The sequence below is a fragment of the Asterias rubens genome, chromosome 21, assembly GCF_902459465.1.
Source record: "Asterias rubens chromosome 21, eAstRub1.3, whole genome shotgun sequence".
Lineage (NCBI taxonomy): Eukaryota > Metazoa > Echinodermata > Asteroidea > Forcipulatida > Asteriidae > Asterias > Asterias rubens.
The window spans coordinates 1,365,719-1,393,396 of record NC_047082.1 but is presented as its reverse complement, the minus strand read 5'-3'; the positions used below and the strand labels follow the sequence as shown (position 1 = coordinate 1,393,396).

Here is a 27,678-nt window from a genome sequence, read left to right as displayed (position 1 = left end):
AACTTTCCAGCTAATCAGTTAAACTTGTCTGTTTTTTCTTCATTAAAACTGTAAGTGACACATCAGACTGCACAATATTATTACTGTACAAAGTCTTGTGGGTATGGTCATGTCCTTTTCTTTCCTATTTTAGTTGCAAGATTGCAAGTCTGTAGGCTTCTTTAACAATAAAGCTATCTTTTGTTTTATGAATCCTGCATAGAAAACTGAGTTTCTTTTGTGAATAATTTATTGACAGAGTGTTTAATTTGTGAAAACTGAATAGAAAACTGCATTTTTAATCTTAATCCTGTATATAGAAAACTGCTTTGTTTTGTGAATCATGCATAGAAATTTTTTATTTTATGTTGTCAATCCTTTGTAAATATAGAAACTGAATTTATTTTCTGAATCAATTGTGAATCTTGCTTTAAAACTGCAAAGAAAACTGATTATAAAGCTAAGCTGGTTTTATTATGAGCTGGTTTTTCCTTTATTTCTATACATTTCTGTTCAGCTGGGGAAAGTTCACATTGACAATTTTGTTTCAGAAATTGTGAAACACTATATTGGCCTCATCCTGTTTTCCCTTTCCCCACATTTTTATATTTCTTAAAAGGTTTGAGAAAAGTCCCGATGCTGTCTAAAGAACTTAAGAATTGTCTCTCCTAAATATTTGATTATGAACCCATTCTGTGTTGCAGGCCTACATTTGTTTTGTGAAAAAAAAAATTGAAATGAAATTAATTAATTACATTTCTGTTAAACGTAAAATTGTAATAAAAGGTATACATCAAGTTAATTGAAGAAAATACATGTTAGTATTAAACACAGAATGACAGCAGCGATAGTTATTAATCTATATGGGGAAAGAGATGCAAATTTTGATTTGAAAGCTCAATACATACTTTTACAAACAAATGTTGGCTACCGATTTGCAAGTGTCAAATGTTTCTGAAGGCTGTGGTGAGTCTTTTTATTGAGCGCCCTTGAACAACATTCGCCTGTCTACAATTTAATCTGATCTTATTACACGGTCTGACATAAAAATTAGCCATTTGTCATAAACGGACGTTTATAATAAATAAATGCGGAATGTTGTCATTCCACACACATTAATAAATAAGGGAACAAAATTAATCCAAGACGAGTTCCGTTTAGTTTTCTATAGAAATAAATTAAGAAGTCGTATCATTACCACAACTAGCAGTGAATAAAAAATTTCCCTTATAATATTATTTCAGAGTGCAAAAAAACATCGCGCAGTCGTGATCTTTGCTTTCATAGTATTTTTCACCAATGAATGAAATGAGTATCCAAACATTGAGTTCTCATTGGACAAAACCGAAATTACGTTTACTGACGTCATCTGTCTTTTCCCACCAATGAATGAATGAGATAATCCAAACATTGAGTTCTCATTGGACAAAACCGAAATTACGTTTACTGACGTCATTGTCTCTGCTGCATTTCCATTTTTATTTTATTTTTTTATTTTTTTTTGCAGTCCGTGATTCTCTATCGTTTTTTTCTTCCACGGTTAACAACGCAAAATGAAAGTTTATAATTATAGTAAATATATGAGAACACAATCTACATTGGTAAATGTTTGTTTAAATGATTGTTGTATTAGCTCGTTTTAATATTTTGTTTTACTCTGGGAAATATCCTAAAGTTCATTATCCGCCATTAAAACAACTCGAGCCTAGTGACTTCTATGTCACACTATTACAAACAGTTCACAAGTGATGGGCTTGGTATTCATTATCAACAGGTTAATGACAGTTATACAAATGCGATAACAATTTGTATTTGGGCTTAGCTAGGCCAAGTAGAACAAATACCAGTTGATCGTCCGAGTTTTCCAAAAAGTGGCCGCCAAGCATTTTAATTCAAACTGGCCCTAATTCTTCTGTTTAAAGTCACCACTTGCTTTTAATTAGTTACAAGTTCTTAACAGATTAGTAACTTTATGAGAAATACACAGTTGTCTTTTTGGGAAAAAAGTGGGAAAACAAAAGGATCAGGGAGGGGCTTAGGCTGTAAATATAAATCTTCCTATGGTTTCACTATATCAATCAAGGTCTTGTATAAATGAGTATCCAGTAAAAAACACCATGATATATCTGTATTCATTCATGACATCCACGCTAGGGTCGACAGCCCAAGGATAAAGAAAGATCCACTGTTGACCTATATACACCTAATATGGCGTAGATGGGTAAGTGGGGAAGGGGGACAACCAAAGGGGGCACTTGCCCCGCAGGGGGGGGGGGGGGCCTAGTAACGTTGTAACTGTGGGGCCGCGGTAGCAAACCATCCGGAGACATGTGGCTTCGGCATTTGAGTTAGTCATTTGTTTGTTTGAAAATGTACCATGCACTATATGTTAGATAGAACATGGAGGTAGAAATAGAAGTTCCCACTTAACCAATTTGTGACGAAACTGTAGTAGGCCCATTCTACCTCCGTGGCCACTGCAAGGCCACCGGGGTTTTTTTTGCCCGATTTTCCCCGTTTTTTCATCAGCAGCAACTTTAGGATGAGTGTCTAAGACAAAAAGGGTCACCATCAGAAGAAAGCTTTCGAATGTTAAATTTATTTTGCTGTGTTGTAATGATTGTCTTCCTTGTCCTGCTACACACAATTGCTCAGTACTTTTAATAATTTGTCCGCAAAATGTTTCATTTGATTGTGTTACAAAAATGCGGTTGCACTCACTTTCTGTGTATATAGTGTGCAGTTCAACCATTGCGTGCGCCAGCGCTAGTCTGCTGTGCTTTTTGCTCACTGCGGTGTCGTGCGTTGAAGCCCAAAATGCACACATTTAGTTAAGTTTTCAATTGTTAAATTGAAATAAAACTTAATCTTATGAACAAGTGTATATTTTGAAATGACCTGGAAAATATATTTTGAGCAAACGTAGAGGAACAATTTCTAAAAATATGTTTTGGCTATTCACTCAAAGGATTGCGGGGGTGCAACGCTATTACGGGAAGAGCCAATTTTGTTATGCAAATGAGGAGCCGCCATTCGGTCGCTGACGAAAGCATGGCATAGCCCTTCCAAAACGAGCGTAGAATGGTGAGAATTTTTCGCAAATTTAACAACTTTAAAATTGTTTTGGTGGTTTCTAGTGGCCGGGTTTAGATGTAGAAATGATTGTTATTCACTTTTATATCATTTTTTAGGGCTCGTTCTATTTATTTACTTGTCATAAAACGCAAAGAATGTTGACCTATACTACGTTCGTATTTAGAAATGTGTAGGTTTTCCTATTGCGCGTTACGGAAGTTTAGTTATATGGGGGAAAACACGAAATGACCTTAGTTTTTAATTTGGTGAAGTCATGTTTCTTCCTCGTTTTACTTACTTATTTCAATATTCTACGATAAAAGTACACCAGTTACAGCATCTACATAGTTTTTTCTGTCCGTTCCTGTATGTTTTTTATGCTTGGGTGAATTATATTTCGAGAGAAAAGTGTAATTTACGTAACGGAAGTTTCTAAAATAGCGGGTGTAAAAAAACGTAGAGTTCGGAGTTGACAAATTATTTTCTTCGACTTCGTCAAAATTGTGCCATTAAAAAGTTGGAGTTTCATTCCTTATCGCTTGGGAATTGTTTTATTTTGTGGGTTTCAGGCTTTCAAAGTAACAGCTTCGGAAACTTTGTTGTTTTTCCCATCCTGTGCTGTAATGCAGACATTTTAGTTCGGTGTAAATTGGAAAATATCGGCGTTTTGTGGGCTGGAAAATAAAAGAAATTGTGTGCAAAAATTCGTGTTTTGTTTTGGCATGAGAGCAAAGTGCACGCATGCATAGGGCTTGATGACCAAATCTCCCTGTGTGTACATGCGTTATGGGAAAGCAAATTTCGAAATTTTTCGAAAGTAGATAGACATTTTGGTTTGTTTTTGATTTACTTAGATATTTTTTGAAGATGGAGCTGCCCTTCATCTTATAGGAAAAAATGTGTAGTATTCATGGTCATTTCCTAAAGTGATTTTTTGTTTCATAATATTAAAATTAAAAAAATTAAAACTATGCATTTGTGGTGCCTTTGTCAATAAGTATTTTTTGGTTGAATTTGCTATTCAATTGTTTTCGCCCCGTTGTAAGTAAAACCTTAGAGCAAGTAAAACCAAATTTCCTTGGTTTTCAATATTGCTTTCTTTTTATTTGGTTGGTTGCATTTTTCAATATCCAAGCTAGTAATTAATTGTTTTTTAAACAGAAAAAATGTCATGTCGCTTTCTATCGTATAAAAAAGTGCAAATCATTCTGTTGAGTGTTGTCACGACAAGCGCCACGAAAGTTGCATTTAAAACGTTTCACAATTTTCATGTATTTTGATTATTGTACGATTTGAACGTTTGCTGCCCCCTCCCCCCCCCCCCCCCACAAAAGGGGATTTCATTCATCCACGGTGACAGGTGCAAAACATGAAAGAAAATATTAAATCACACTATTGTTGATTCTGAGATTTCTGTAGGCCCTTCAAATTTTGTACCATATTGCATGTTTAATTAAAATCAAGAAAACTTTTGAGTTGTGCTGAAAAAGATTGAACCGGCCCCCACCCCCCAACTTGGTTCGTCTCGTTCAAATGTATGACGGCCAAATGTAAACCTTGTTCCATATGTACATTAATCCCTGCGCTAATTAGAAAAGTAAATTTATAATAAGTGTCTTTTAAAAATGGCAAAAGCATTTCATATGGGCATACTGATTAGCTTATATTGAGAACTTACCAATTTGCTACCTACCTCCCCCCCCAACACTTTGTGAGATAAGCAACATTTGTTAATGATTTGTTTTCATTATTTATTTGAATGGCCACAAAAGAAGCGAAGAAAAGACGAACATTTTTCATGCGACTTTGTTGGCTTTCAGAAAATGTTTTACGATGTGTAAATGTTTCCTTTTATTACTAGGGCATATCGTGACACAAATTATTACTTGATTTGCAAATCAGTTGAGCACACTCTAAAAAATACAATGAACAGCTCAAAGTGTGTGTGTAGTTGTCCCATATCGGCCACTAGATGGATTGTGCACTGAATGAAAATGCCCATCATCATAATTAGACTTGTGTAAGTCCTTCCAGTAGTGTCCTGATTTGCCCTATTGAAGAATGACTCTGTCTGTCATCAATGTATGCGCTCACTGAAGTATTTCATGTGTGATGTCCCTATTCATAGTGTGCAGTGTGTGGGGATCTTGTTTGGGTTGGGAAGAGGACAAGTGTGGACAGAAAAGAGTCTACACTGTCACCTTTGTAACGAAAAACGATTGACCAGGAAAACCTGTCAACAACTGTCATTGTGTTCACAAAAGGCTTTTTTGGTGTAATGTCTTTATTTGTTTTATGTGGGTTTTGTAGGGGGTTTTAAATGCATGGTTTTGGTTTATTTCTGTCTGTTGGATAAGAGAAATTATACTATATCCTTCTCTTTTGTTGTGATTTACCTGACGTATCAAGCTCGAATCACAGCATAGCGATTTGTCGAACCGAGCCATTTAGAAACATTGACCACTATATTCTGACCTTGGTTGTTTGTTATGGGGTTTTTGAGGTAAAGATTAAAACCCCAAATGACCTTGCCAGACCCTATGATAAGACAAAGTTAAACGTAAAAACTTTCATTTTCTCTTTTTTCTGTTTTTATTAAAGAAAGTGCAAACTGCTTTTTGTATTTTAACTCTGTTGAAAAGAATAGGCCTAAGTTTTGCAAATATTGGTTTTTTTGTTATAGCTTGTGCTATTATTATGCTAAGTACGAGTTATCCTGGATTTTAAATGGTGAAACGTTCAAAGATGGGAGCTGCTTAAATTTACAATATGATTATAACAGAAGTCAATGGTTAAAAAGTCTTCAAAATACAACTTGAAGCTGAATCTGCCGTCGATTTCACAAAACTCTTCCTAACTTAAGACTAATCTTAGGACTTAGGACGAGTCCCAACCATGCACTGTAGCATGCAGACCTTAAGATTAATCCTAAGTTAAGACGAGTTACTCGTCCTAACTCGAGATAAGACGAGTCCTAACTATTTGTGAAATCGACGGCAGGTTGGCCTAGTGATTTCTTTTCCTGCGTCTCCACCTGTTGGGTCTGGGTTCTAGTCCCACCCCGGACAACATTCATGAATGTTTATTAGGTTTTTCAGTTCCTACATGTACTTGCTTTGCTTGCATGGGTTTCCCAAGTTTGAGTTTTCCTCCAACTTCAGGGACCAATATTTATTGGTTTTTTTCAGTTCCTACTGGCTTGCATATTTATTGGATTTATTACTGTTCCTACTTCCTAATTGGGTTTCCCAATTTTGTGATTTCCTCCCACATCTAAAACTGAACATTTCTTCACTACCCTCTCTTCACAGTTATCTTCATCAGGCCTACAGGTCACAATGCTTATGACAGCAAGGTTATAACATGAAATTTAGTCGATTAAAAAAATGTCAATATGTTTAAGAAACATGTCGAAAAACCATCCTGCAGAAATGTCATTGAGTTTAGGGCTGTTGTTTCCATACATTGTGCATTTTCTCTTCAAATGTATCTGGGAAAGAATACATTAAATTACTATTTTTAAATGACCTTCAATGGAAAGAAATGTTATTCAGTTACTCAATCATATGTTTACCATCAATTGTCCATTCATGGTGGAGACGGTTAATGATCATGCACGGTACCTTGGAAGGGAGATTTAAGGAGCGCAAGGGAGAATAAATACGAAAGCGAAGTATACATGTAATGCACACATCTGAGGTTTAGTGCTCAGGGGGTCTGTATGCGTGCTCTGCTATTTGCCACCAGTATGTTTAAAGTGACAGTCTGTCATACGTAAGATCATCACACAGCTGTGTTCTTATTGTGATCTTTAGAAAAAATCATGAAATTTTGAAATTTGTATCAAAAATTACAAAACGGTCTCCCCTTCATGTCCAATTTAAACAACCTTGCAAATATTTGTTCATTTATATTTAAGAAACCCCCTGAAAAAGAAAACAAAAATCAGTTAAGACAAATGCATTAAGAATGGCATTGTGGTGGAATGCCATGTCGAGTGTGGGTTAATTTGAGGGGTAGCTTAAACACAGTGAGCACTGTAGACAGTAAAGCCACACACTTAAATCAGCAAATTGTTTGTAAATTAACATTTGCGTACAAATTGCAGAAATCTTGTCGATCGTGTCTAATGCAATGAATTCATTCAGGTTTGCCAATTGCCAAAAGTAAAACCGTGTTTGAAGGAGTAATGCACACCACATTATTGCATTCAATGATTCTTTCCATTTCATTAATAAATTAAAAGGTATGCAAGCGGAGTACATACCTTGAGACATGATAAGGGACTACAATTATAAGTATGGGGGAAAGAAATGTTAATTACTTGTGATACAATTAATGATGAGAAGATAAATTTGAACTGTTGGATAAATTGGTGTTGATGGTTTGATTGGCAGCATGTTGCCCCACAGCACCTTGTAAATTAATCGTGCTATGAAAAGGAATAGGTTTAAAGACAATGTACACTATTGGTAATTGTCAAAGTCTAGCCTTCACAGTTGGTGTATCTCAACATATGCATAAAATAACAAACCTGTGAGAATTTGAGCTCAATCGATTATCGTACTTGCGAGATAGTAATGAAATAAATAAAACCCTTGTCACACGAAGTTGTGTGCGTTTAGATGGTTGATTTCGAGACCTCAAGTTCTAAACTTGAAGTCTCGAAACCTTTCTCGAAAACTATGGCACTTCAGAGGGAGCCGTTTCTCACAATGTTTTATACCATCAACTCCCATTACTCGTCACCAAGAAAGGTTTTATGCCAAAAATTATTTTGAGTAATTACCAATAGTATCCACTGCCTTTAATACTTCAAAAAACGCATGTAGCTCCCAATACCTTGCATAATAAAATACAGAGCGCTTTGAGATGCCCATCAGGTGTAAAGAAGAGCTGTATGTATGAGAACTGTGTATTATTAGTTTTTTTATTAAATTGTATTTGTACATGCTTACTTATTTCAAATCATTTTTGACATATTATTGAGTTCAGAGTTCTGTTTTTCTGGATTCAGTGTTGGCGTTTTCCCAGATGGAATCTGTAGAATGGCTTTGAAAGATCAGGGGACATCCTTACAGAATAGGAAAAATAAGGCTCTAAGATGAAGTAGATACTCATGGTAAAATGGCATTAGCAAGTTACAAGAAATAGTCCCTTCTCCCAGCACTGCTTTATTAAGCATTGAAGCGAAGAACAGGATCGTGCAACTGATGTGAAGAATGTATAATCAACATTTATTTATCAAGGACACGATAGTTCTACAATGAGCACTTTGTTGAATTGGGTTGTGAAAATATTGGGTTGCGAAAATATTGTACAATATAATTTATATAAATTCTGAATGTTTTTTTTTTTTTAACTAGCATGTTAATTCAAGTATTTCTCTCAGAAATATTTTTATCCTGTTAATTTTTCCTTTTTTGTCCAGAACCCTTTTTTATAGACAGTGATGATGCTTTTCCATTTTTGGGGTCATATCCCCTTCGTTTTTCTGATGAGAATAAAAAATACAAATTCTCATTATATTTATGGAGGGAGGGGTGTCAGAATATGGACATATATGGACTTAATAATTAACAATCCCCTCCCCCCAGCCAAAGATATGTCACATCAGCATTTTTAGCTTCAGTTGGCAAATGAAGCCGTAAAACAACTGGGCATCCATGACTATTTTATTTGAACACTGTTTTCACCATTCTTCAGATTTTCTACTGCCCATTAATTAATGAAATTCAATGGTTGACTTGCCTCTTGCTTTTGGCTTTTTCGAAATCGAATAATATTTCCGACCTAATAAAATTTAAATGATCTTATTTGACCGGTGAATGCTTAACTGTCAAACTGTATTAATTCCTTTTGCACTGATGCAATGGATGGGAGACTCATTTTCATACCAAATTGAATGAGCCAAGCATTAAATTTAATGCGTTTTTGTGGAAAAAGGCCGGTAAAAACAATTTTATAAAAAGAAGGTTGTTATATTTTTTGGTATGAAGTTAATGCTAAAACCAATGTCATACAGTGTTTCCTTCTGAAACGCTGTTCTAGAAAAAGAGATGTTTTGTAGACGTTTGGATGTTATTACATTTTTTTCTTTTAAGATAAATTCTGTACACTTACACACCAACACATGTTCAAATTTCAATAATGACTACTTGGACCAATTTAGTCTCGCGATATTTTCTTTTTCAAATGATTTTTGCGGTTACGGCACTTGTGTCTCCAAACAAGTGTTTCCAAACAAGACACTTCACCCTGTATAGTTATCTGGTTATTACTTTGTCCTTTGGAAAGAACGTTAAGCGACGTTACAAAAGTCAAATTCTTCCTGGGAAACCCCTTATGTTCTGAAAAATTAAGGGTATTACCCCTGTTTCTGGTTTACATGTCTTAAGTTAAGCATCCCATAGAACCTTTTTATGGGACATTTATTAGACCCTAGTTAGCAGCAGACAATTACCAAGGTAACTTTATGTAATTCTGAGCATGTGCATAATTCTGTGAACAATATCTGCTGCCACCAATGTCCTCGGAAGTCATAGCTGGATTTGACATAAAAATACAATATTGTTATTCTAGTTTTTCAGTTAGTTTACTGAAAACCAATAAGAACTGCTCTATCAATTTAATCAATATTTTGTACATGATCAACAAACATTTTCCTATTGCTTGCAGATAACACATGTTTGAATACATGTAGAACTTTAGTCTGGCGATCCCAATCTTGTAAATGCTAGTCTCCATCACCAGGCTACTCAACAGTGGAATCTACACAGAGAGCATACACTAACAATGGACCAGCCAGCTAAAAAGAAGCCGATAATGGATGAATCAGAGACTACGGATGCTGGTAGTGAGGAGGTAGCTGAGTCTGTGAAACAGAAGAACGTCCAGGAAGTCACTGATTGCAATGATATCGATCTATCGGTCCCAGACAGCGATCGCTTGGATGATGAAGAAGGTACAAGTCATGGAATTAACCCCCAAGGGATCTTCCTTGGGTTTCAGTGTTCAAAGGGCCCAATTTCGTAGCGCGTGGCCCAATTGCACTGGCCCAATTGCATAGAGCAGGGCCCAATTTCGTAGCGCCTGGCCCAATTGCTTAGAGCATGGCCCAATTTCAATAGTGTGGGGCCCAATTTCATAGCGCGTGGCCTAATTGCAAAGAGCAGGGCCCAAATTGCATAGGGTGGGACCCAATTTCATAGCGAGGGGCCTAATTGCATAGGGCAGTACCCAATTGCATAGAGCAGGGCCCAATTTCATAGAGCAGGGCCCGATTGCATAGAGCAGGGCCCGATTGCATAGAGCAGGTGGGCCACTTTCATAATAGATAAACAAAAAGTTGTTAAGCACAACAACATTATGCTCACCAGAACAGGGATACCATCCCAAATACCATGCCTTGTACAAGGTTCACTGGTGCTGTTCAATCATTTCTGCTAAGCAGAAATTGTGGAACAATATTTTCTGCTTTAAAAGCAGCTCTACGTAATTGGTTCCTCTAGGTTGAAGTGCAGTGCTTAATTTCATTGATCTAATCTAACAGCAGAATTTTGTGCTTATAATTATAATAAAACGTCTCTTATACATGTACTTGCTTTATTAATAGCTTTTCGTAAGTGTAGAATTCTGCAGTAAGTAAAGGGCCCATATACTTTGTGCATGAAATGGACCCAGTTGGAATCAACATGATTCGTAATGTATACACAGTGAAGTACTGTGACCAAACAAAGCCTGACCAATACTTTGTGTCATAACAAGCACATTGAACAAGAAGGGCCAACATCAGGCCTGATACTTCACGGAGGCAACGGAGGCAATTGCCTCCGTTGCCCCTTGTCATTGCCTTGGTGCCCTTGAAATGCTCCAGTAGAAATTTACAATTTCCTCATAGGGTGCCCTTTGCCAAAGAGAAAATGCCTTGGTGCCCTTTAAAAAACGAAGCATACAGCCCTGGCCAACATCCTGTCTGGTCTTGTTGGAAATTAAAAGACTCTTATTTTCCTCCATAGTGTCTTGTTGAACATATAGTTCTAGAGCATAACCATGAATTGTGTACTTGGAATACACAAAATGGCCAAGATTTGAACCCTCTGTCTCAAAGGGCAAGATCTTTTGTAACTGTCAGAGGAAATTCAATTTAACAAAATAAGATCCATTGCTTTTAGAAGTTATTTTTTGAATTGCTTTTTATTGAAGTGCGATGTTGATCCTGAAATTTAACTCAGGTTAGGTTTTACCTGAAGAAATTGATGGTGTGAGTTGATGGATGTTTGTGTAATTTATTTTTAAGTTTTTGGTTTTAATATTGCATGCTTTTTAAAGTGAACTTTCCTGTCTATTTGTTTGAATTAAAGTGAAAGTTCCTGTCTATTTAATTCCCTGCAGACAGGATGAGTGATAATATTGGCAACCAAAACATACATTAAAATGTAGATCTTGTACAAATAAGGATATGGTGGTACTGCCTTTATCAGCTGATTGGCTTTTGTTTCAATTCATTCATGTATAATATAAACATTTTGTACAAAGTTTGTAGCGATAAGGTCCATAAGTTTCACACAGGCATTCAGTTCACGATACAGATCAAAAAACCTCCATGAGTTTTGTTCCTTGCCTTGGTGGCCCTTGAAATGTTCGAGTAGAGATTACAACAATTCTCTTTTATGGCATGTATGAACTGACTGTTTATTAGGAAAAACTTCCTTTCCCTTACGTTGCAACATTTTATGTAGCTTCTCTCTGTGATGTGACTCATAGAAGGTCAAAGGTCAGCTGTCCCAAATGTTCTCAAACATGGGGGGAAAAGTTCAATGAAGAAAAGCTGCAGATGGTTGTAACGTAGTTATCATTTTTGCAAATTGCTAGAATAGTAAAAAATGTAGCATACTTGCTGCAATGTGTGGCATTAACTGGCATTGTACATGTATATCCTAATTAGGCTAATTATTTGCATTTATTATGTATACCTCGTTGTGATCATAACTTCACTTCCAACATATGAACACTAGGAACAAGGTTAAGGCACAGGTTTGTTTATAGTACATGTAGGCCTACAGCGAAAAACAGTTGTAGTTTGAACATTTTGTACATGGTGTAAATAAATACATCATGAAAATTACACCATTCTATAGTTTAGACTGAGTGAGGGCAGTCTATATCATACAAATTTAGTGTTGGTTACTTTTCTTCCTCTCATTTACCTGAACTCAGACCTGTTTATTTTCCAGTCAAAGAAATGTTATCCTTTACAGTCAGCTACTCCAGCTCTTGGGACACTTCCCAAAAGCTTGTTGAAATTTACATCCTCTCATGGACCGAAAGGTAGAAATTTCATTATTTTAACCCCCCCCCCCCCCCCCTCAGATCCTAGTTTCAGACCTTGTTTGTCAGCAATTATTTTTTTATTTTACATATAGGAAGTTACTTCTGAAATATAAAAATATATTTTTTGTTTTGTTTTTAGATCCTCCAATAATTGCCAATAATGCAACAAAACCATCGACCAACTCCACCCTGCCCATCTCACCTCCCCAAGAAATGCCCACCCTCGAGAAGTCCAACATCGACATAGCGCCCTCCACGCCAACCACGTCGCAGCCAATCTCCGATGAGTCACAAGAGGTCAAGGAAGAGGTCAAGGAAGAAGACACCCAGCCTCCAGAGGAAGGGGACAATGGTGACAGCGAGGGGGTCAAGCTTGAAGATGGAGGCGGGAGTGAGGGAGGAATGGATGAGCTGATTGAATGGAACGAGGATGGCATCGGGATTCTTCCCGGGAGTGACATGAAGGTTAATATTTACTAATAATAATAATAATCAATGGTTTATTAAAATTCTATTCAATTCGCTGCCAGCAGCAGAATTACATGAACAGTTACATAGTTAAATAATTTGGAGTAAAACATTACATTACTATTTAAAATTGCCTAAATCTTACACAGAAAACTGAGAGGGAGAAGTACTGTACACTCCTATAGGGAGGAGAACAGTTACTTAAAATTAATTAATTAAACATATGAGTAAAACATTACTAGCCCCTGGAACGCTCTTGATCACAGAAATTTGATGGTAGATTTTCTCTAAATAAAAATTTTCTTGAAAGAAGTAAGCAGTCACCAAATGGAGAAAGAAATAGTCTACCTTGTGTTTCTGGCGATGCACAGTGTTTGTAAACCTCTTGGGGCCCAATTTCAAAAAGTAGCTCAGCACTAACAAAATTATGCTGATACGAGTAAGGTTACCAGCTAAGCTACTATGTCTTATGTACAATTTGTGACTGGTAACCTGCTCATTTCTGCTAAGCAGAACAATATTTTCTGCTAAGCAGAAAATTGTTGGGCAATATTTTCTGCTTTAGCAGCTCTATGAAATTGGGCCCTGAATGTAACATCTGAGAGGTTCCGGGTCTAGACATGCAACAGGGATCCCTTAACAGTAGGCAACAAATCTCGTCTCTATCTTTAGTTACCAACAATTCTCCTACAATTTCACATAACTTACTCTGGTTTTTTTGTTCACAACATGAGGGATGTCAACTTTAAAAAGTACACATTTAAACACCATTATCAAAGTACGCATTTTATTTTAAACCGGATATTTACAAATGTTTTCATTATGAATGTAGTTCAAGATGAATGAGTTTGGAGTTCTGGAGCTGATCACAGATGAGGCCGATAATGAATTCTCCTCTGGCGAGCCCACCCCTAGCCTGACACCGCCCACCCCTGCCAGCGAGGCAGGTAGTGACTTATCCAATGACAAGATGGCCCCCATGATGGGCGAAAGCGCCTTCCAGTACCTGGGAGAAGCAGGTGCCATGGGTAAGTTGTGGGGAGGGAATTCCGTTCGTCAGTTCAACCCTAAACTTTGTTTTAAAAAAAACCAAAAAAACGTGGTGTGGTGTCGTGGCCGAGAGGTTAAGAGCACCGAAATGAAGCTCTGGTGTACCTAATCGGCAGAGTGTGAGTTCAAGTCCCTTTCATGACACTGTGTCCTTATGCAAGCAACTGGTCCCAGTATAGGTCTACTCACTGAACAAGTTAAGGGAAAACTCTGCAGTGGTTGTTTTTAAAATTATTTATTTTTGTTTTTCATGCACAGAGGAACCAAGTAGCAAGATCTGTATTTGTGAACAGTGCGGCAAACAGGGACCCATCTCACAGTTCTGCAAGTCTGGTCGATTCTGCAGCCAGTCATGTGTGGGCACTTATGCTAGCAAGTAAGTGCATCTCTTTATCAGAGGACCCAAAATGTCACTTGAATTGGTTATTATTGAATCCACCAGGGCCCAATTTCATAGAGCTGCTAAGCACAAAAATTTGCTTAGCATGAAATTTCTTCCTTGTTAAAAACAGGATTACCATCCAAATTGCCATTTGTTGCATGTTGCTTTCTTACTGGTATTCAGCTGTCTTTTGCTTGTCCTGAAAATCTCGGGGAAATTTGGTTGGCATTATCAAGGTAGAAATTTCATGCTAAGCAAATTTTTGTGCTTAGCCATGTTAGTAGTCTTGGTTCAAGACTCTCCTGGATTTGTCACATGAGGTCGCGTCGCGCTATCACCCCCAACGCGCTATCAACCACGAACCGCTATCACCCGAGAACTGCTATCACAGGAGAGTCTTGGCACATTCGTTAAATATCCCCCCAAATTAAGGGGCGGGCTCTATGGGAAACGTACGCACGCGCATTATGTTTCCCCCCGATTTTGGGGGGAGATTTAACGAATGTTCCAAGACTCTCCTGTGATAGCGGTTCTCGGGTGATAGCGGTTCGTGGTTGATAGCGCGTTGGGGGTGATAGCGCGCCCTTTTGTGATAAATCCAGGAGAGTCTTGAACCAAGACTACCATGTTAGCAGCGCTATGAAATTGGGCCAAGCTGTTTACATGGGAGCCTTCTATATCCGTACTAGTTTGTACACGTCTGATCATGCACGGCATATTTTGTGAACAATGGATTTACCTATCTGGGCCCAATTTCATAAAGCTCTTTAGCAGAAAATACTGCTTGACAAATTTCTGGGCACTAGCAACATCAATGAAAACTTAATGTATTTTGCAGGTAGCCTGTTTCTGCTAAGTGATGGTATTCTGTTCTCATCAAGTTTTTGTGCTTACAGGCTTTATGAATTTGGGCCCTTGCCACCTAAGTATCCTCAAAAGACTTCCATTGACAGTTCTCTGACCCCTCACCTTCCTTTGAAGTGTCTTCCCTATTTTGTCCAGGGAATCTTAGAACTAGGTGCACGGATCAAAATCAAAGTTCGATTTCTCCTTTCCTTTCTCCGTCTCCTCGTAGGCAAGGTTGCATCCGCAAGGACTCTGAGAAGAAGAAGAGCACCCATATGATGCTGAAGAAGAAAGTCGGACGCAAACCTAAAAGCCCCGGACCAGAGGGCAAGGTGAAGGAGGTCTAACAATTTCCATTTTCCATTTGATTGTTTGTCTGTTGATTGTTTTGCCCTTGGGAAAACTTAGAAAAATTGTGATTAAATAGCCTGAAATGTCTATTAGAGCCTACACCATCTGTACATGTAGGTTAGTCCTTGTACTCTGTAAAATATTCCTACTTTATTACAAATTTAAAGTTTTACCTGTAATATTTCGAGGTGTTCTTTAAAAAGTTTTTGTTTGTTTCTTTTTTTTACCAGGCCCATCTTCATGGGGATCTGAAGATGATCATCAACATCAAAGGGATCGAAAAATCACCGGTGGGAAAACCAGGTAAGCAACAACAAAATGTACATGTCAAGCTTTTTTCTTTTTGGCATTACAGCAAAAACATTCAAAAGAATGCGTCCAAGGAATGATAGGGCTCTACAAATGCTGTTATTATTGTTAGAAGGTTAGTAGACCCGATTGACCCGCTGACTCTGGTCACACTACAATCCCCGACTTACGCTCTTCTTGTTTGTTGTTATAAAAATATATCTAGAAAAGAAAGTTTGGAGTGATAAACACTGATCCATCCGCATTTCAAAAACCTTTCATAAACATACATATACTGCCAATTTGTTCTTCTTCTATGGTGTTGTGTTAATCAACTTGTGTTGTGCCCTCTACCTAGGTAAGAAGAAAGGATTCACCTGGGCTGCGTATCTTCAGCAGGAACGTGCGATGGCTGCCCCAGCCAAATTCTTCAAAGATGTAAGTATGGAGATTCGTAAGAGTTTCTTTGAAATCTTTTGCAAAAGATGTCATCACTTGTTGAGAGATGCAGGTCATTTTCAAACTTGGAAACTTTTAATGGGGCACCAAGGCAAAGACTTGGGGCAACAGAGGCCTCTGTGTAACTCTAGGGCCCAGTTTCTTAAAGCTGTTAAGCAGAAAATTCTGCTGAGCAAATTTCTTGGCCGATCAAGAAATGACTGAGGTACCGATCGCAGCAATGGTAACTGTACAAGTTATCTATTTTTGCTAAACCAAATGTTGGTTTTGCTTAGCAAATTTTGTTGTGCTTAGTTGTTGTGCTTACAGGCTTTATGAAATTGACCCCTGGTCTCTGGGTGAGGGATGGAGATGGGGAAATTTGTTTGACATTAGTACTTAAGACTATACTAATATTTGTGATGTTTACAACTATACAGGCCTTCCCCATCGGCAAAAACGGCTTTAAAACCGGTATGAAACTTGAAGGCATCGACCCTAAGCACCCGTCCCTCTTCTGTGTGCTGACCGTGGCTGAGGTGCGCGGGTACCGCCTCCGGCTTCACTTTGATGGCTACTCGGAGTGCTACGACTTCTGGACCAATGCTGACTCTCTGGACATCCAGCCGGCCGGATGGTGTGAGAAGACAAACCATAAACTGCAATACCCCAAAGGTATGTCACTTCTTTTAAGACTTTTATCAAAACTCAGTCTGCTGGGTGAAAAAAAGTAGTCCTTTTTTTAGAGAGACTTTTTCCAAAGACTCCTTGAAATCTACAACTCCAGGTGTTACCTAAAGTTGGAAATGCCATCATTTCAACATACTCCTAACCTTTGGGTCCTAATATTTCAGACCTTTTTTGTCAGCAATGTCACCCCTTCATGCATGGGATTTCTCAGGCTTTGTCCTCATTTCAGAAGATGTAATTAGAGCAGTCACCAAACATGCCAAAAGGGAGAAAGAAATAGTCCACATTGTGTCCATAAACCTGTAGTTTTCTATTTCCGGTGATGCACAGAGTCTGTGAACCTCCTGAATTGTAACATCTGTGAGGTTCTGGGTCTAGAATAAAGGGGAATGTAGCCTGCCCAAAGCCATACATGTTGTCCACATTGTGTCGAAACCTGTAGTTTTATGTTTCCCCTGATGCACAGAGTCTGTAAACCTTCCCTGAATTGTAACATCTGGGAAGTTCTAGATGTAGAATAAGTGGGTATCCATGCCCAAGGCAATTTTTTCAGCAATTTCCCATTTATCAAATCTCACCCCTGTCCTGTTTTGAGAAAACCTGTAGAAAAAGCATCGTCTAAATGTATGAAAACGCTCAAAACATTAAAACAATAATAACAAATAAATGCTAACCACACATGCCTTTGAAATTGAGCCATCTGCAAAAATTTAACGTAGATAACTAATTCATTCTATTCTGTAAAATAAAGTTTTGCAATTTCACCTTTCATCTCCCTTTCACCATTCATATCTGTTATTGTCTTAACAACACTAGGCAGAGGTAAGTCCTTCGCTGAATTTTATTGCTCATTTCTACCCGCCTGCCTGCTGCACGTGTTTTGTTTTGTCGCTGGTTGTCAAAGGAAAATTGTAATTTAAAGGTCGCTTTGGACTTTTTTTATGTCTGTCTGGTTTAAAATAAATTGGTATTAGGTTGATTTCTCCAGATAAAAGAAATCATGTTTTCAAGGACTAATTTTGTTGTTTCTGTTTTTCTTTCGTTTTGTTTTTGTTTTACTACGCCTTGAACACCCCGCAGGGTGGATATGTGCGTATTACAATCCTTTATTATTATTGTTATTATTATTATTGTTATTATGTTCTTGAATTTAATTTTGATGTTACTGTTTCCAAAAGCTCCTTTGAATCTACATGTATGACTATTAAAAGGTTGCCATCGACTCTCAAATTTGTATCTTAATTCAGACACTTATATTGACTTGCCTTTGAAAAACCAAATTTCAGTGTTCTCCCCAATGCGTAAGTTTGCATATCGAACTGAATATAGTGGTATCCCATATGCTGCGTTGCAAAAAATTACATCTATAGCCTAATAATCAAGATCAGTCTCTATGTGCCATAATTATTTCTGTGAATGATTGTCTCTTGTTGTGTCGCCTTGCAGTTAATTTCCTTTTCAAGGTCAATGGTATGTGATTGCTCGTGGCATGAATCTTTGAGCATGTATTTTGAGTTTGTGTTTTTGGTTTTCGTAGTTGGCTGGCAGAACTTCTATTTCTTGTTGTTGTAAATAACATGCACAAGCCTTTGCTTGGTGCTGAGCTTTAATGAGTTGCTGATTGTTAATTGTGCAGTAGGACAGAGTGATATAAGTCAAAGATAAGATCCCAAGGTGTTTGTGGTCAAGACACCAATCACTACTCATTGCAAACTGAAACGCGCAGAAAAAACATCCAATCTAAAGCTCACCTATCTCCCGGCTTATCATGATCTGTTTGTTTTTATGTTTTTTTTTCCCCTTTTCATTTTGTTTAATTCTGTTGCTGAATGTGAGAGGCTATGTTCTTGGTATCAGGTCTGATACTTCACGGAGGCAACAAAGGTGATTGCCTCCGTGTCCCCTGGTCATTGCCTTGATGCCCTTGAAATGCTCCAGTACAAATTTGCAATTTCATCATAGGGTGCCCTTTACCAAGACGGAAATGCCTTGGTGCCCTTGCCCTTTCAAAAACGAAGCATACAGCTCTGTGATATAGAGTGGCATATCAATGCTCTGTATTACATGTTATGTAAATGCTTTATTTCCTTGAAGGAAAGCTATATTATAAGCAAATTTGACAATAGTTTGTGCTTACAAATGACCGTTCAATGATTTTTCAATATGTGGCCGTGTAGTCAAAGGAATTTAACATGTTTGTTATTTATTTAGGATTCACTGCTGATAACTTCAGTTGGAGCTCATACCTCAAGATGACAAAGTCTCAAGCAGCCCCTAAGACTCTATTCAAAAGCTATGAGAACGTAAGTATACATCCTTGTCACTCAGACTGGTATAATGTTCCCCATCAGACAATGATTTGGACACATCCACAGTCAAAATCACTGTGAGTGGAAGATTTTTTTTGGGGATCTGTACCTCTGACAAAATTAAGATTGAGAATTTAGAATTGAGAGTCCGATTGAGACGATTTTACAAGGGACCATGGACAGTAGGAAAATTGAGGTGCATTTTGTAACATTGTGCACAAGGGACCATGGACAGTAGGAAAATTGAGGTGCATTTTGTAACATTGTGCACAAGGGACCATGGACAGTAGGAAAATTGAGGTGCATTTTGTAACATTGTGCATAAGGGACCATGGACAGTAGGAAAATTGAGGTGCATTTTGTAACATTGTGCAACCATGTTAAAGATGTATAATAATAATAATAATAATAACCCGTTTTTATATAGCGCTTTTCACACCCGGAGGGCGTCCCAAAGCGCTTCACATTATTACCCCCGGTCACTGGGCCTTAATTCACTCCTTAAACCATCTCAACTCCCTGGTGGGGAGTATGCAGCCTGTGCAACATTAATATGCGCTACTCGGCTAAATCAATCACAAGAACCATCTCTGCCCTCACAGGTACCCATTTACCCCTGGGTGGAGAGAAGCAATTATAGTTAATTTATGTATCAAGGGATTCTTGTTAAACTGCTCTTGTGTAAAGGGCTTAAGATGATCACAAGTGTTGACTGTTCACACTGTGTGTTAAAGCCATTGGACACTTTCGGTAAACAGTATTGTCCAAAAGCCCACACTTCGTGTATCACAACTTATATATAAATTACAAACCTGTGAAAATTTAGACTCAATCGGTCATCGGAGTCGGGAGAAAATAACGGGAAACCCACCCTTGTTTTCGCACGTTTTGCCGTGTCATGACATGTGTTTACTATTATCCGTAATTCTCGATGTCGAGAAGGTAATTGTTTTAATGTTTTCTCAAAAAGTCTCAAAAAGTTCCGAAAGTGTATAATGGCTTTAAGTAAACATATGACATACAAGCCTGGAATAACACAGAGGCCATGGCATCTGTTGCCCCTGGTCTAGTCTCTTGGTCCCCTTTCAAAAGTTTCCCATAGACTGTCGGATTTTCCAATGGAAGTGCCCTTTACAAAATGAAAATGGCCTTGCCCTATCAAAGATGAAATTCCATGCTGTGGACACTAAAAGTTACATAAAACAGCCAAGCGGTCACAATTTCCACTTTTCCATTTTTGTATCCCACATAGGATTGTCTGACTCCTCACGGCTTCCGAAAAGGCATGAAACTAGAAGCCATCGATAAGAAGAACCCATCGTTGATCTGCGTTGCCACAGTGGCCAACATCATGGAGAGCCGATTCTTGATTCATTTCGATGCTTGGGAGGACATGTACGATTACTGGTGCGATTCCTCCTCGCCTTACATCCATCCCGTCGGATGGTGTGAAGAGAATGGGAATATCCTGTCTCCTCCAAATGGTGGGTTGCTGTCTTTAACCTTATTATAACTGTTATTCATAAATACCCCAGACAGTTTCTCTACTCCTATTGGTGGAGAGCGCCTCACGTGGGGGTGTTTAAACGGTTGATAAAGACACAGCTGAAGCTGTTTTAGACCGGCTGGCTTCCGCATGTCGGGCACGCGCGCGCAAGATTATCACGCGAGACGCAATTCATAGCTATTAGTAATAGCGCGTAATATATGTCAGCGCGTGTAATCTATTTCTAAGCACGCGAGCGAAAACACACAACCCTTGCGCATCAAACAGATTCTTCACAAAGTTTTTGAACAAAATATTTCAAACCTTGAATTTTCAATTGTCAAAGTGTCTATAATTGTATTTTGTTTAATGTTTTGGAACATAAGGGCATTTATGAATGGGAATAAAGGAGTAGTCGGTTTAAGAAGTCGTCGCTACCCTTTTATACCCTTATTAATACATGTAGGTAGTGGGTTTGAATCCCGCCGGAGCAATATGCCTGTGATTCTTTTCACAGAATACGGGAATGTGCTAACACATCGGTGTATATAAGGGTAAAACCAAAATTAACCAAAGTTGTGAAAGTAAACAGTTCTTGTCTTCCTTGTTACTGTTTCATACAGATTATGAAGATATCGCTAATTTTACCTGGGCTGACTACTTAGCCAAAACCAAGGCTGTTGCTGTACCAACTAGAGCGTTTAAACCGGTAAGTTAGCAGCAAATGGCTGATTTCATACAGGGAATTCATGATCCAGGGACCTCTGGAGAGATGCAAGGTTTAGATTGGAGTGGGGGGATCACCTGGGCCTAATATAATAGCAGAAAGTATTGCTTAATAATTTTCTGCTTAGCATAAATGAGCAGGATGCTAGTCAGAAATTGTACAAGTGACATGGTATTTTTGCGGGTAACCCTTTTCTGGTAGGGAAAATTTTGTTGGGCTTAGCTATTTGTCTTGCTTATTAAGCAGCTCTATGAAATTGGAACTCGGGCCTAAATTTCATAGAGCTGCTTAAGCACAAAATGAAGCTCTAAGTACAATTAAATCGCCCTTACCAGAATAAAGTTACCAGCCAAAATACAATAAACACGTACCAGTGGCGGCTGGTATCCTGTCCAATGTCACTTTCTGCTTATGGTAAGCAAAGAATCTTATGGGTTCCAGGGACTTTTTGCTCCTGTGTACTTCACGTTAGTAGTGATCTCCGCTTACATGCGACGGTAAGCAGAGTTTAATGTGTCACACCATACTTTATACTTAATCATTCCAATTCTCATTCAGAGACAACCAGCAGGTTTCGACACGGGCATGAAGCTCGAGATCGTTGACCAACGCAACCCCTCCCTCATCCGGGTAGCAACGGTCGGCGACGTCACAGGCCACAAGATCAAGATCCACTTTGATGGCTGGATGGAGGTATATGACTTCTGGGTGGATGACGATTCCCCTGACATACACCCTGTCGGATGGTGTAATAAGACAGGGTACTCCCTGGTGCCGCCCATTAAACCCTCACAACTCCTTGAAACCCCAGGGTAAGTCCAACATGACTGACAGTCTGTTCCCAGATTAATAAGCAGAGGAGACCAAATTCATGGCATTGCTTATTTTGACATTCATACAACTACTGCTTTCTGAGAAGAAAGCTAGATTTCCGGTTCACAAAGCCCGGTTTACAAAGGGAAATGGAGCGCGTACTGATTGTTGCGTTACCAAAATTCGCTTCACATTTACTGGAAATATGAACCGGGCTTTACTCTCTCTATCCTGAATTCTTTTGACATAAACAACAACTGGTGCCCACTTTGATTGACCACTTAAGCGGGAAGCACACATTCTCACAGAGCAGGAAGCTTGTGTTCAAAGGTCAATTTTACAAACTCTATTATTACCTTGGAGAATTCATTTGAGACTATAATAAATAATCAAAAATACAGGGTAAAGGTTGGCTCGGTGATTTCTTTCCCTGCCTTTAACCTCTGTTGACCCCAGTTTGAATCCAACCTCAAGACAGGAGTCTTATGTGGATTGGGTTTTCAGTCCCTACCTGATTGCATGGGTTTCCCCCATTGGGATTTCCTCCTACAATGCGTACATCTAAAACTGAACATTTCTTCTTGGTTCCTATTCATCCTATAATGGCACTAATAGTGCTCTTGGATTTGTAATCAAATAAAATAGTGGACTAAAATTGCCATAAAATTGACTGCTGAAACTACTGTTTGACATATGGCCTTGATTTGTTGCCAACAGTGACATCCACTTCCTGCACTCTGTATTAAATAACCAGTATAAATTTGGTCTTTCCTACGTTCACATGTGGCAAAAAACTTTATTGAAACATTACACAATTATACATGTCATGTATTGGCTGTTTCTGTCTTCAGGCAAGCAGGCTGCCCTACCTCAGGGTGTAATGGAATAGGCCACATCAAAGGGGCCAAGTATACTGGGCATCATAGGTAAGTAGTTGGATTGTGGACTGTAGCACTAGGTTAGGGGATGCAAAAGGCCCTCTGTTGGGTATGGGATGGTTTTATTCAGGAGGATGTCATTTTAAACGATGGCAATAACGTGACTGTAAATTTTCAGAAAATCATCCTTGAAAAAACTTTGACACAAGGGCCTACTTTCATAGAGTTGCTTAAGCACAAAAGAGTGCTTAAAAGTTTGACTGCTAAGCAAACAAAAGCAGGATACCAGTCACAGACTGTACATATGACATAGTAATTTGGCTGGTAGCTAGCTATATTCTGGTAAGCATAATTTTGTTTTGGTTAGCTACTTTTTGTGCTTAAGCAGCTCTATGAAATTTTTTCTTGGAGCGACGACTGATATGTTAGTGATAAATGTCGGTAAATTTTTATTTTTTTATTTTTATTTTTTTTGCGATATTAACCCAATGATTTTTGCTAAACCGTGCAGTGCATTTGGCTGTCCGTACTCGCTGTGTAATATGGCTAAGGAGTCACCCATCATAGACAGACTCTATGTCGGATCAAAGTCACTCTCCAAAGACGGCAAGAAATCACCGATTGAATCTCCAGAAATCAAGTGAGTCCGTTCATCCTAAACAGTCCCAATCCAAAATTTTTAAAAATCCACCTATAAAAATAAGAAGTAACCATAACAAGTAAACTTGCATGTACAAGTATAGGGTTTCATTGCCGAGTGGTTTAGAACATCAAATTCATGTTCCTTGGAATTACCAAAGGGGTTACCAAAAGTTGGAAATGCCATCATCGACATACCTCCTTAAATTCTGACCCCATGTGTAGTGTCAGACCTTTTCATCATCAGCATTGATTGTTTCAAATTGTTGAAATCAAATTCAATTTCAGTTTGGTTTTTTATTTCTTAGAAAATGTCCGACCCCAGGCTGTGATGGCTCGGGTCATGTGACCGGTAAATACACGGGGCACCATCGGCTGTCGGGCTGTCCGCTCTATGAGAAGAACCTGAATCTACAGAATGGGACCAGTGATAAATCATCCAGTCCGTCCCCTTCACCCATCCCCAGGGGTCCTGGTCGCCCTCCACTGGCTACGCCACCTAAGAGCCTGGCATTGGGAAGAGGAAAAAGACAGTAGGTTTATTTTTATGTTATGGTAGAGGAGACTTGAATCTATTCTTTTAACTGGCAGTAGATATAGCAGTGTTACTGAATATGATTGGTTAGGCATTGGCTATGGCTGCATAACTAAAAATGCCTATCCAGCAGTGTTGTTGCTATAGCAAAGGGTTAGCCATAGCGAAAGGCACTTGTTCGGGGGATGCCTGTTAAGAAGCCATTGAATCTGTAACAGCCATGTATCATATATGGCAAGGGATCACATCCAATTTTATAATGCAACCTCGGAAGTGGTTGCAGAGGGATCACCTTGGAGGCGATGCGACTCAGATACCAAGTAATAAACCACAGGGGAAACTGATTTATAAAACATTCTTTCAAGTCAGCACATGTTTGTTCTCTGGTAAGCTTTGTAACCTCTCTGGTTTTACTCATTTCTCAAATAGGACTGAGTGAACTCGGCTGATTTTTTTACCAGCTGGCCTTAATCTTATTCGTAAACAAACTGCAGTGATGTTTGGACTCTAATTAGACTGTTATGACAAGTTCTTATATTTATTTGACCTTCCTTTTCAGACATAAAGGCACAGGGCTTCTACTACCTCAAAAGAGGAAAAAGAAATCACACTCGGATAAAGATGAAAGTAAGTCTTCAAATCTTCTGGAAATTTGACACACCAGTCATACTTATCCAATCGAAGGAGATCGTTCCTATCGATCCGACTTTTGAGATGCTCCCTTTCTTAGATGTACAAATTTTTCAGGATTTATTCAATATTGAATATAACACTTTTTCTTCTTCTTTTTTAGCCTTTCATGGAAGACTCTAGGGTCGAAACGTCAGGCCACTATTTGTTTTGCATTTATACCATAGTTCCTTTTGGTTGGTAAGCAGTTTGCAACACCTAATTTTATTTTCCTCCTTTTTTACAAACATTTTCAGAATCCTCCAAGAACAATCTCCACCACCAGCTGCATCAGTCTGTCTTCATGTCGGCAATGTCCCCCAACCCAGCTAAGGACCTGCCCCTGTGCTGGGAGCAACACACCAAACTCTTGCCAGGTCTTTCTGACCTCTCCTGTAGCACTGTGGCCAAGTGGTCCACGGAGGAGGTTGCCAATTTTGTCAAGAAACTACCAGGGTGTGGGGAGCATGCCTCTAAGTTTGCTGATGAGGTAAGTCCAAAACGCAAGATTAAAACGAGTAGTAACTCGAGGTTGAACCCCGGAAAACATAAAAATTTAATTGAGGCAAACCTCCAAGCACAAGTAACTGGTGCAGATGAAATAGTATTTTGGCTTGTAACCTTATTCTGCTAAGCATTATTTTGTTCTGCTTAGCTTTGTTTGTGCTTGGGCAGCTCTATGAAATTGGCCCAGGAAATGCTTGGGGTGATAGTTACTGTGCCTTGAATGGTCTGACTTGGCTTGAAATGTGTATAATATTTTTTCTAAAAAAGAAAAAACAAAAAAACACGGCTGGAAGGGAAATAGGGCTGGTCCCTTTTTACAAACTTTGAATAAGAACTGCCATAACTATCCGTTATACAGGGAATCAAATAAAAATGGCGGCAATGTATTTAAACATTTTCTGTGGTTTCATTATAACTTTGTATATTCTTCCTTGTTTCTGTGTAGCAAATTGACGGTGAGGCCTTCCTCCTCCTGACGCAAACAGACATAGTGAAAATCATGACGATCAAACTCGGACCGGCGCTCAAGATCTATAATGCAATTCTCATCATGAAAAGCGCAGAGGAGGTATGAAAAATAGAGAGACACACCGACGTTGTTTTAAAAAAACTGATTGAACTGTTTCAGACCCACTGCTGGCATTGACTGACGCCGAGTTTTCTTTTTATATCGATGGACATCATGGACGGAATGTGAGTGTGATTTTAAAAACAAAACTGTCGTTGTCTGTGAGGAGTGCTAGCGTAATGACAGCATAATTTATTGTGTTTACCACTAGTAGGTTATACATCTGAAATACATTGAGGTTAAGTTTCAAATCGGGCAGAAATGTGCTGCAGGGGATTATTAGGGTTGCGCGGTTTGAAACACTGACTGGCGTTCTGGCGTGTGTACATGGTCAGCGAGAAGTGGTACACATTCAGAGACAACTGATTATATAGGGTGCGTTCATTTAGCTTCCCCGGGTCGACCCCGGTGTGTGGCATGTTCTTTTTCCAGGACGAACGTGTGCAGATAATTACCCACGTTTGTCCGGGGAAAAAAACACGCCACACACCGGGGTCGACCTAGGGAAGCTAAACGAACGCACCCATAGTGAGCAGTTGCTAAAAATATGACCTCTGGTTAAAGTTCGAAGGTCAAATGGGACAGCTAAGCATACGCGGTGATCAGCATTGCGGGTAAACAGTGGAGCGGAACAAAATGCCAAACAAATGTGCCATCTGTGATCTCGCTGTTGATGTCATGTGTTATACCTCTGCTGGACCATATCTGGACTTCGTATGCGACATGTGAACAATGGCGTGGAATTGCATGACATACATGTGTAGCTTTTAGCAAAAGGAGCGACCCACTTCAGCAGGCCCTTCTTATGTGAAGTCGTGTTTAAGGCCGTTGGATCTTAGCTCGGCACTTCGCGAGGATAAATGACAGAGCCAGCTCGGCACTTTGCGAGGATGTATGAAAGAGCCTTATGTGTGACATGCATCGATCTAGCGATTGATTTTTAGCATCTACCAGTGTGATGTAATGTTTAACTCTGCTGTCCACGTTAATTTAACACTACAGTGTAATAGTAGTAATGGAGTTGAATGCACGACACACAAAGTATGGCCATTTACTTTCTGTCCTTGAATTCTACTGGGGTGACGTCATGTGCAATCACAACACTATTTCATTGGAGCGGAATGCGCAACACGTACATGTAATATAGCACCCTTGTTTGTAACAAGTCTGGTACCCTGTGCAATTTATTTGTTGGAACCATCTTGTGTATGTTAATCCTGTGTAATTAAATTGCTTTGCGATTCTCCTGTGAACATGGTACGTGTATCGGGTAGCATCTTTGTAAATGCTGCGATCATGGAGGATTTGGCCGGGAATCGAACCAGCAACCATTTGTTCGGTGAACTATTCTTGTTGTATTTCTCAATCCTGCAAATACAGCTGGGTGTTTTTTACTAACCTTGGCTTAGGCTCCAGCTCCAGGCTCCGTTTGATTCACTAGAAACGCCCATCAAAACAGCACTCCTCCAGGCCTGTATGATGCGTTTTTTAATGGGCAAGGACACCAAGGCATTTTCTCCTTTGGGCACCCTATGAGGAAATTGTAAATTTCTACTGGAGCAATTTAAGGGCACCAAGGCAATCACCAGAGGACATGGAGGCAATTGCCATCGATGCCTCTGTGAAGTATCAGGCCTGCTGCTACAG

At 38.9% G+C, this 27,678-nt stretch overlaps 1 protein-coding gene across 4 annotated transcripts; it reads left to right on the top strand.

Annotated features, from left to right (window-relative positions):
• The first annotated feature begins 2,962 nt into the window (after nt 1-2,962).
• Nucleotides 2,963-26,467, top strand: LOC117304424 (lethal(3)malignant brain tumor-like protein 4). Of its 4 annotated transcripts, none has more exons than XM_033788873.1 (20): nt 2,963-3,063; nt 9,733-10,018; nt 12,527-12,852; nt 13,688-13,883; nt 14,164-14,281; nt 15,363-15,465; nt 15,715-15,787; nt 16,131-16,210; nt 16,651-16,885; nt 17,717-17,722; nt 19,112-19,203; nt 20,462-20,693; nt 21,319-21,404; nt 21,981-22,234; nt 23,087-23,161; nt 23,625-23,753; nt 24,061-24,285; nt 24,847-24,914; nt 25,214-25,446; nt 25,909-26,467. In XM_033788873.1, the coding sequence occupies exons 2-20, from the start codon at nt 9,850-9,852 to the stop codon at nt 26,035-26,037; spliced, it is 2,829 nt and encodes a 942-aa protein (XP_033644764.1). In that variant the 5' UTR covers nt 2,963-3,063; nt 9,733-9,849; the 3' UTR covers nt 26,038-26,467. The 4 variants fall into 4 exon arrangements, with proteins under 4 accessions (XP_033644764.1, XP_033644761.1, XP_033644763.1 ...); XM_033788870.1 differs by having other exon boundaries at nt 15,363-15,474; XM_033788871.1 differs by lacking the exon at nt 2,963-3,063 and having other exon boundaries at nt 9,731-9,752; nt 9,783-10,018; nt 15,363-15,474.
• The last annotated feature ends 1,211 nt before the right edge of the window (nt 26,468-27,678 follow it).

Bases quoted from the DNA above. Each gene is read 5' to 3' on its own strand.
- LOC117304424 (XM_033788870.1), top strand. From the start codon at position 9,850: ATGGACCAGCCAGCTAAAAAGAAGCCGATAATGGATGAATCAGAGACT. The intron at 15,475-15,714 runs GTCTAACAATTT...TTTTTTTACCAG, and splicing joins CAGAGGGCAAGGTGAAGGAG to GCCCATCTTCATGGGGATCT. The intron at 20,694-21,318 runs GTGGGTTGCTGT...TGTTTCATACAG, and splicing joins TATCCTGTCTCCTCCAAATG to ATTATGAAGATATCGCTAAT.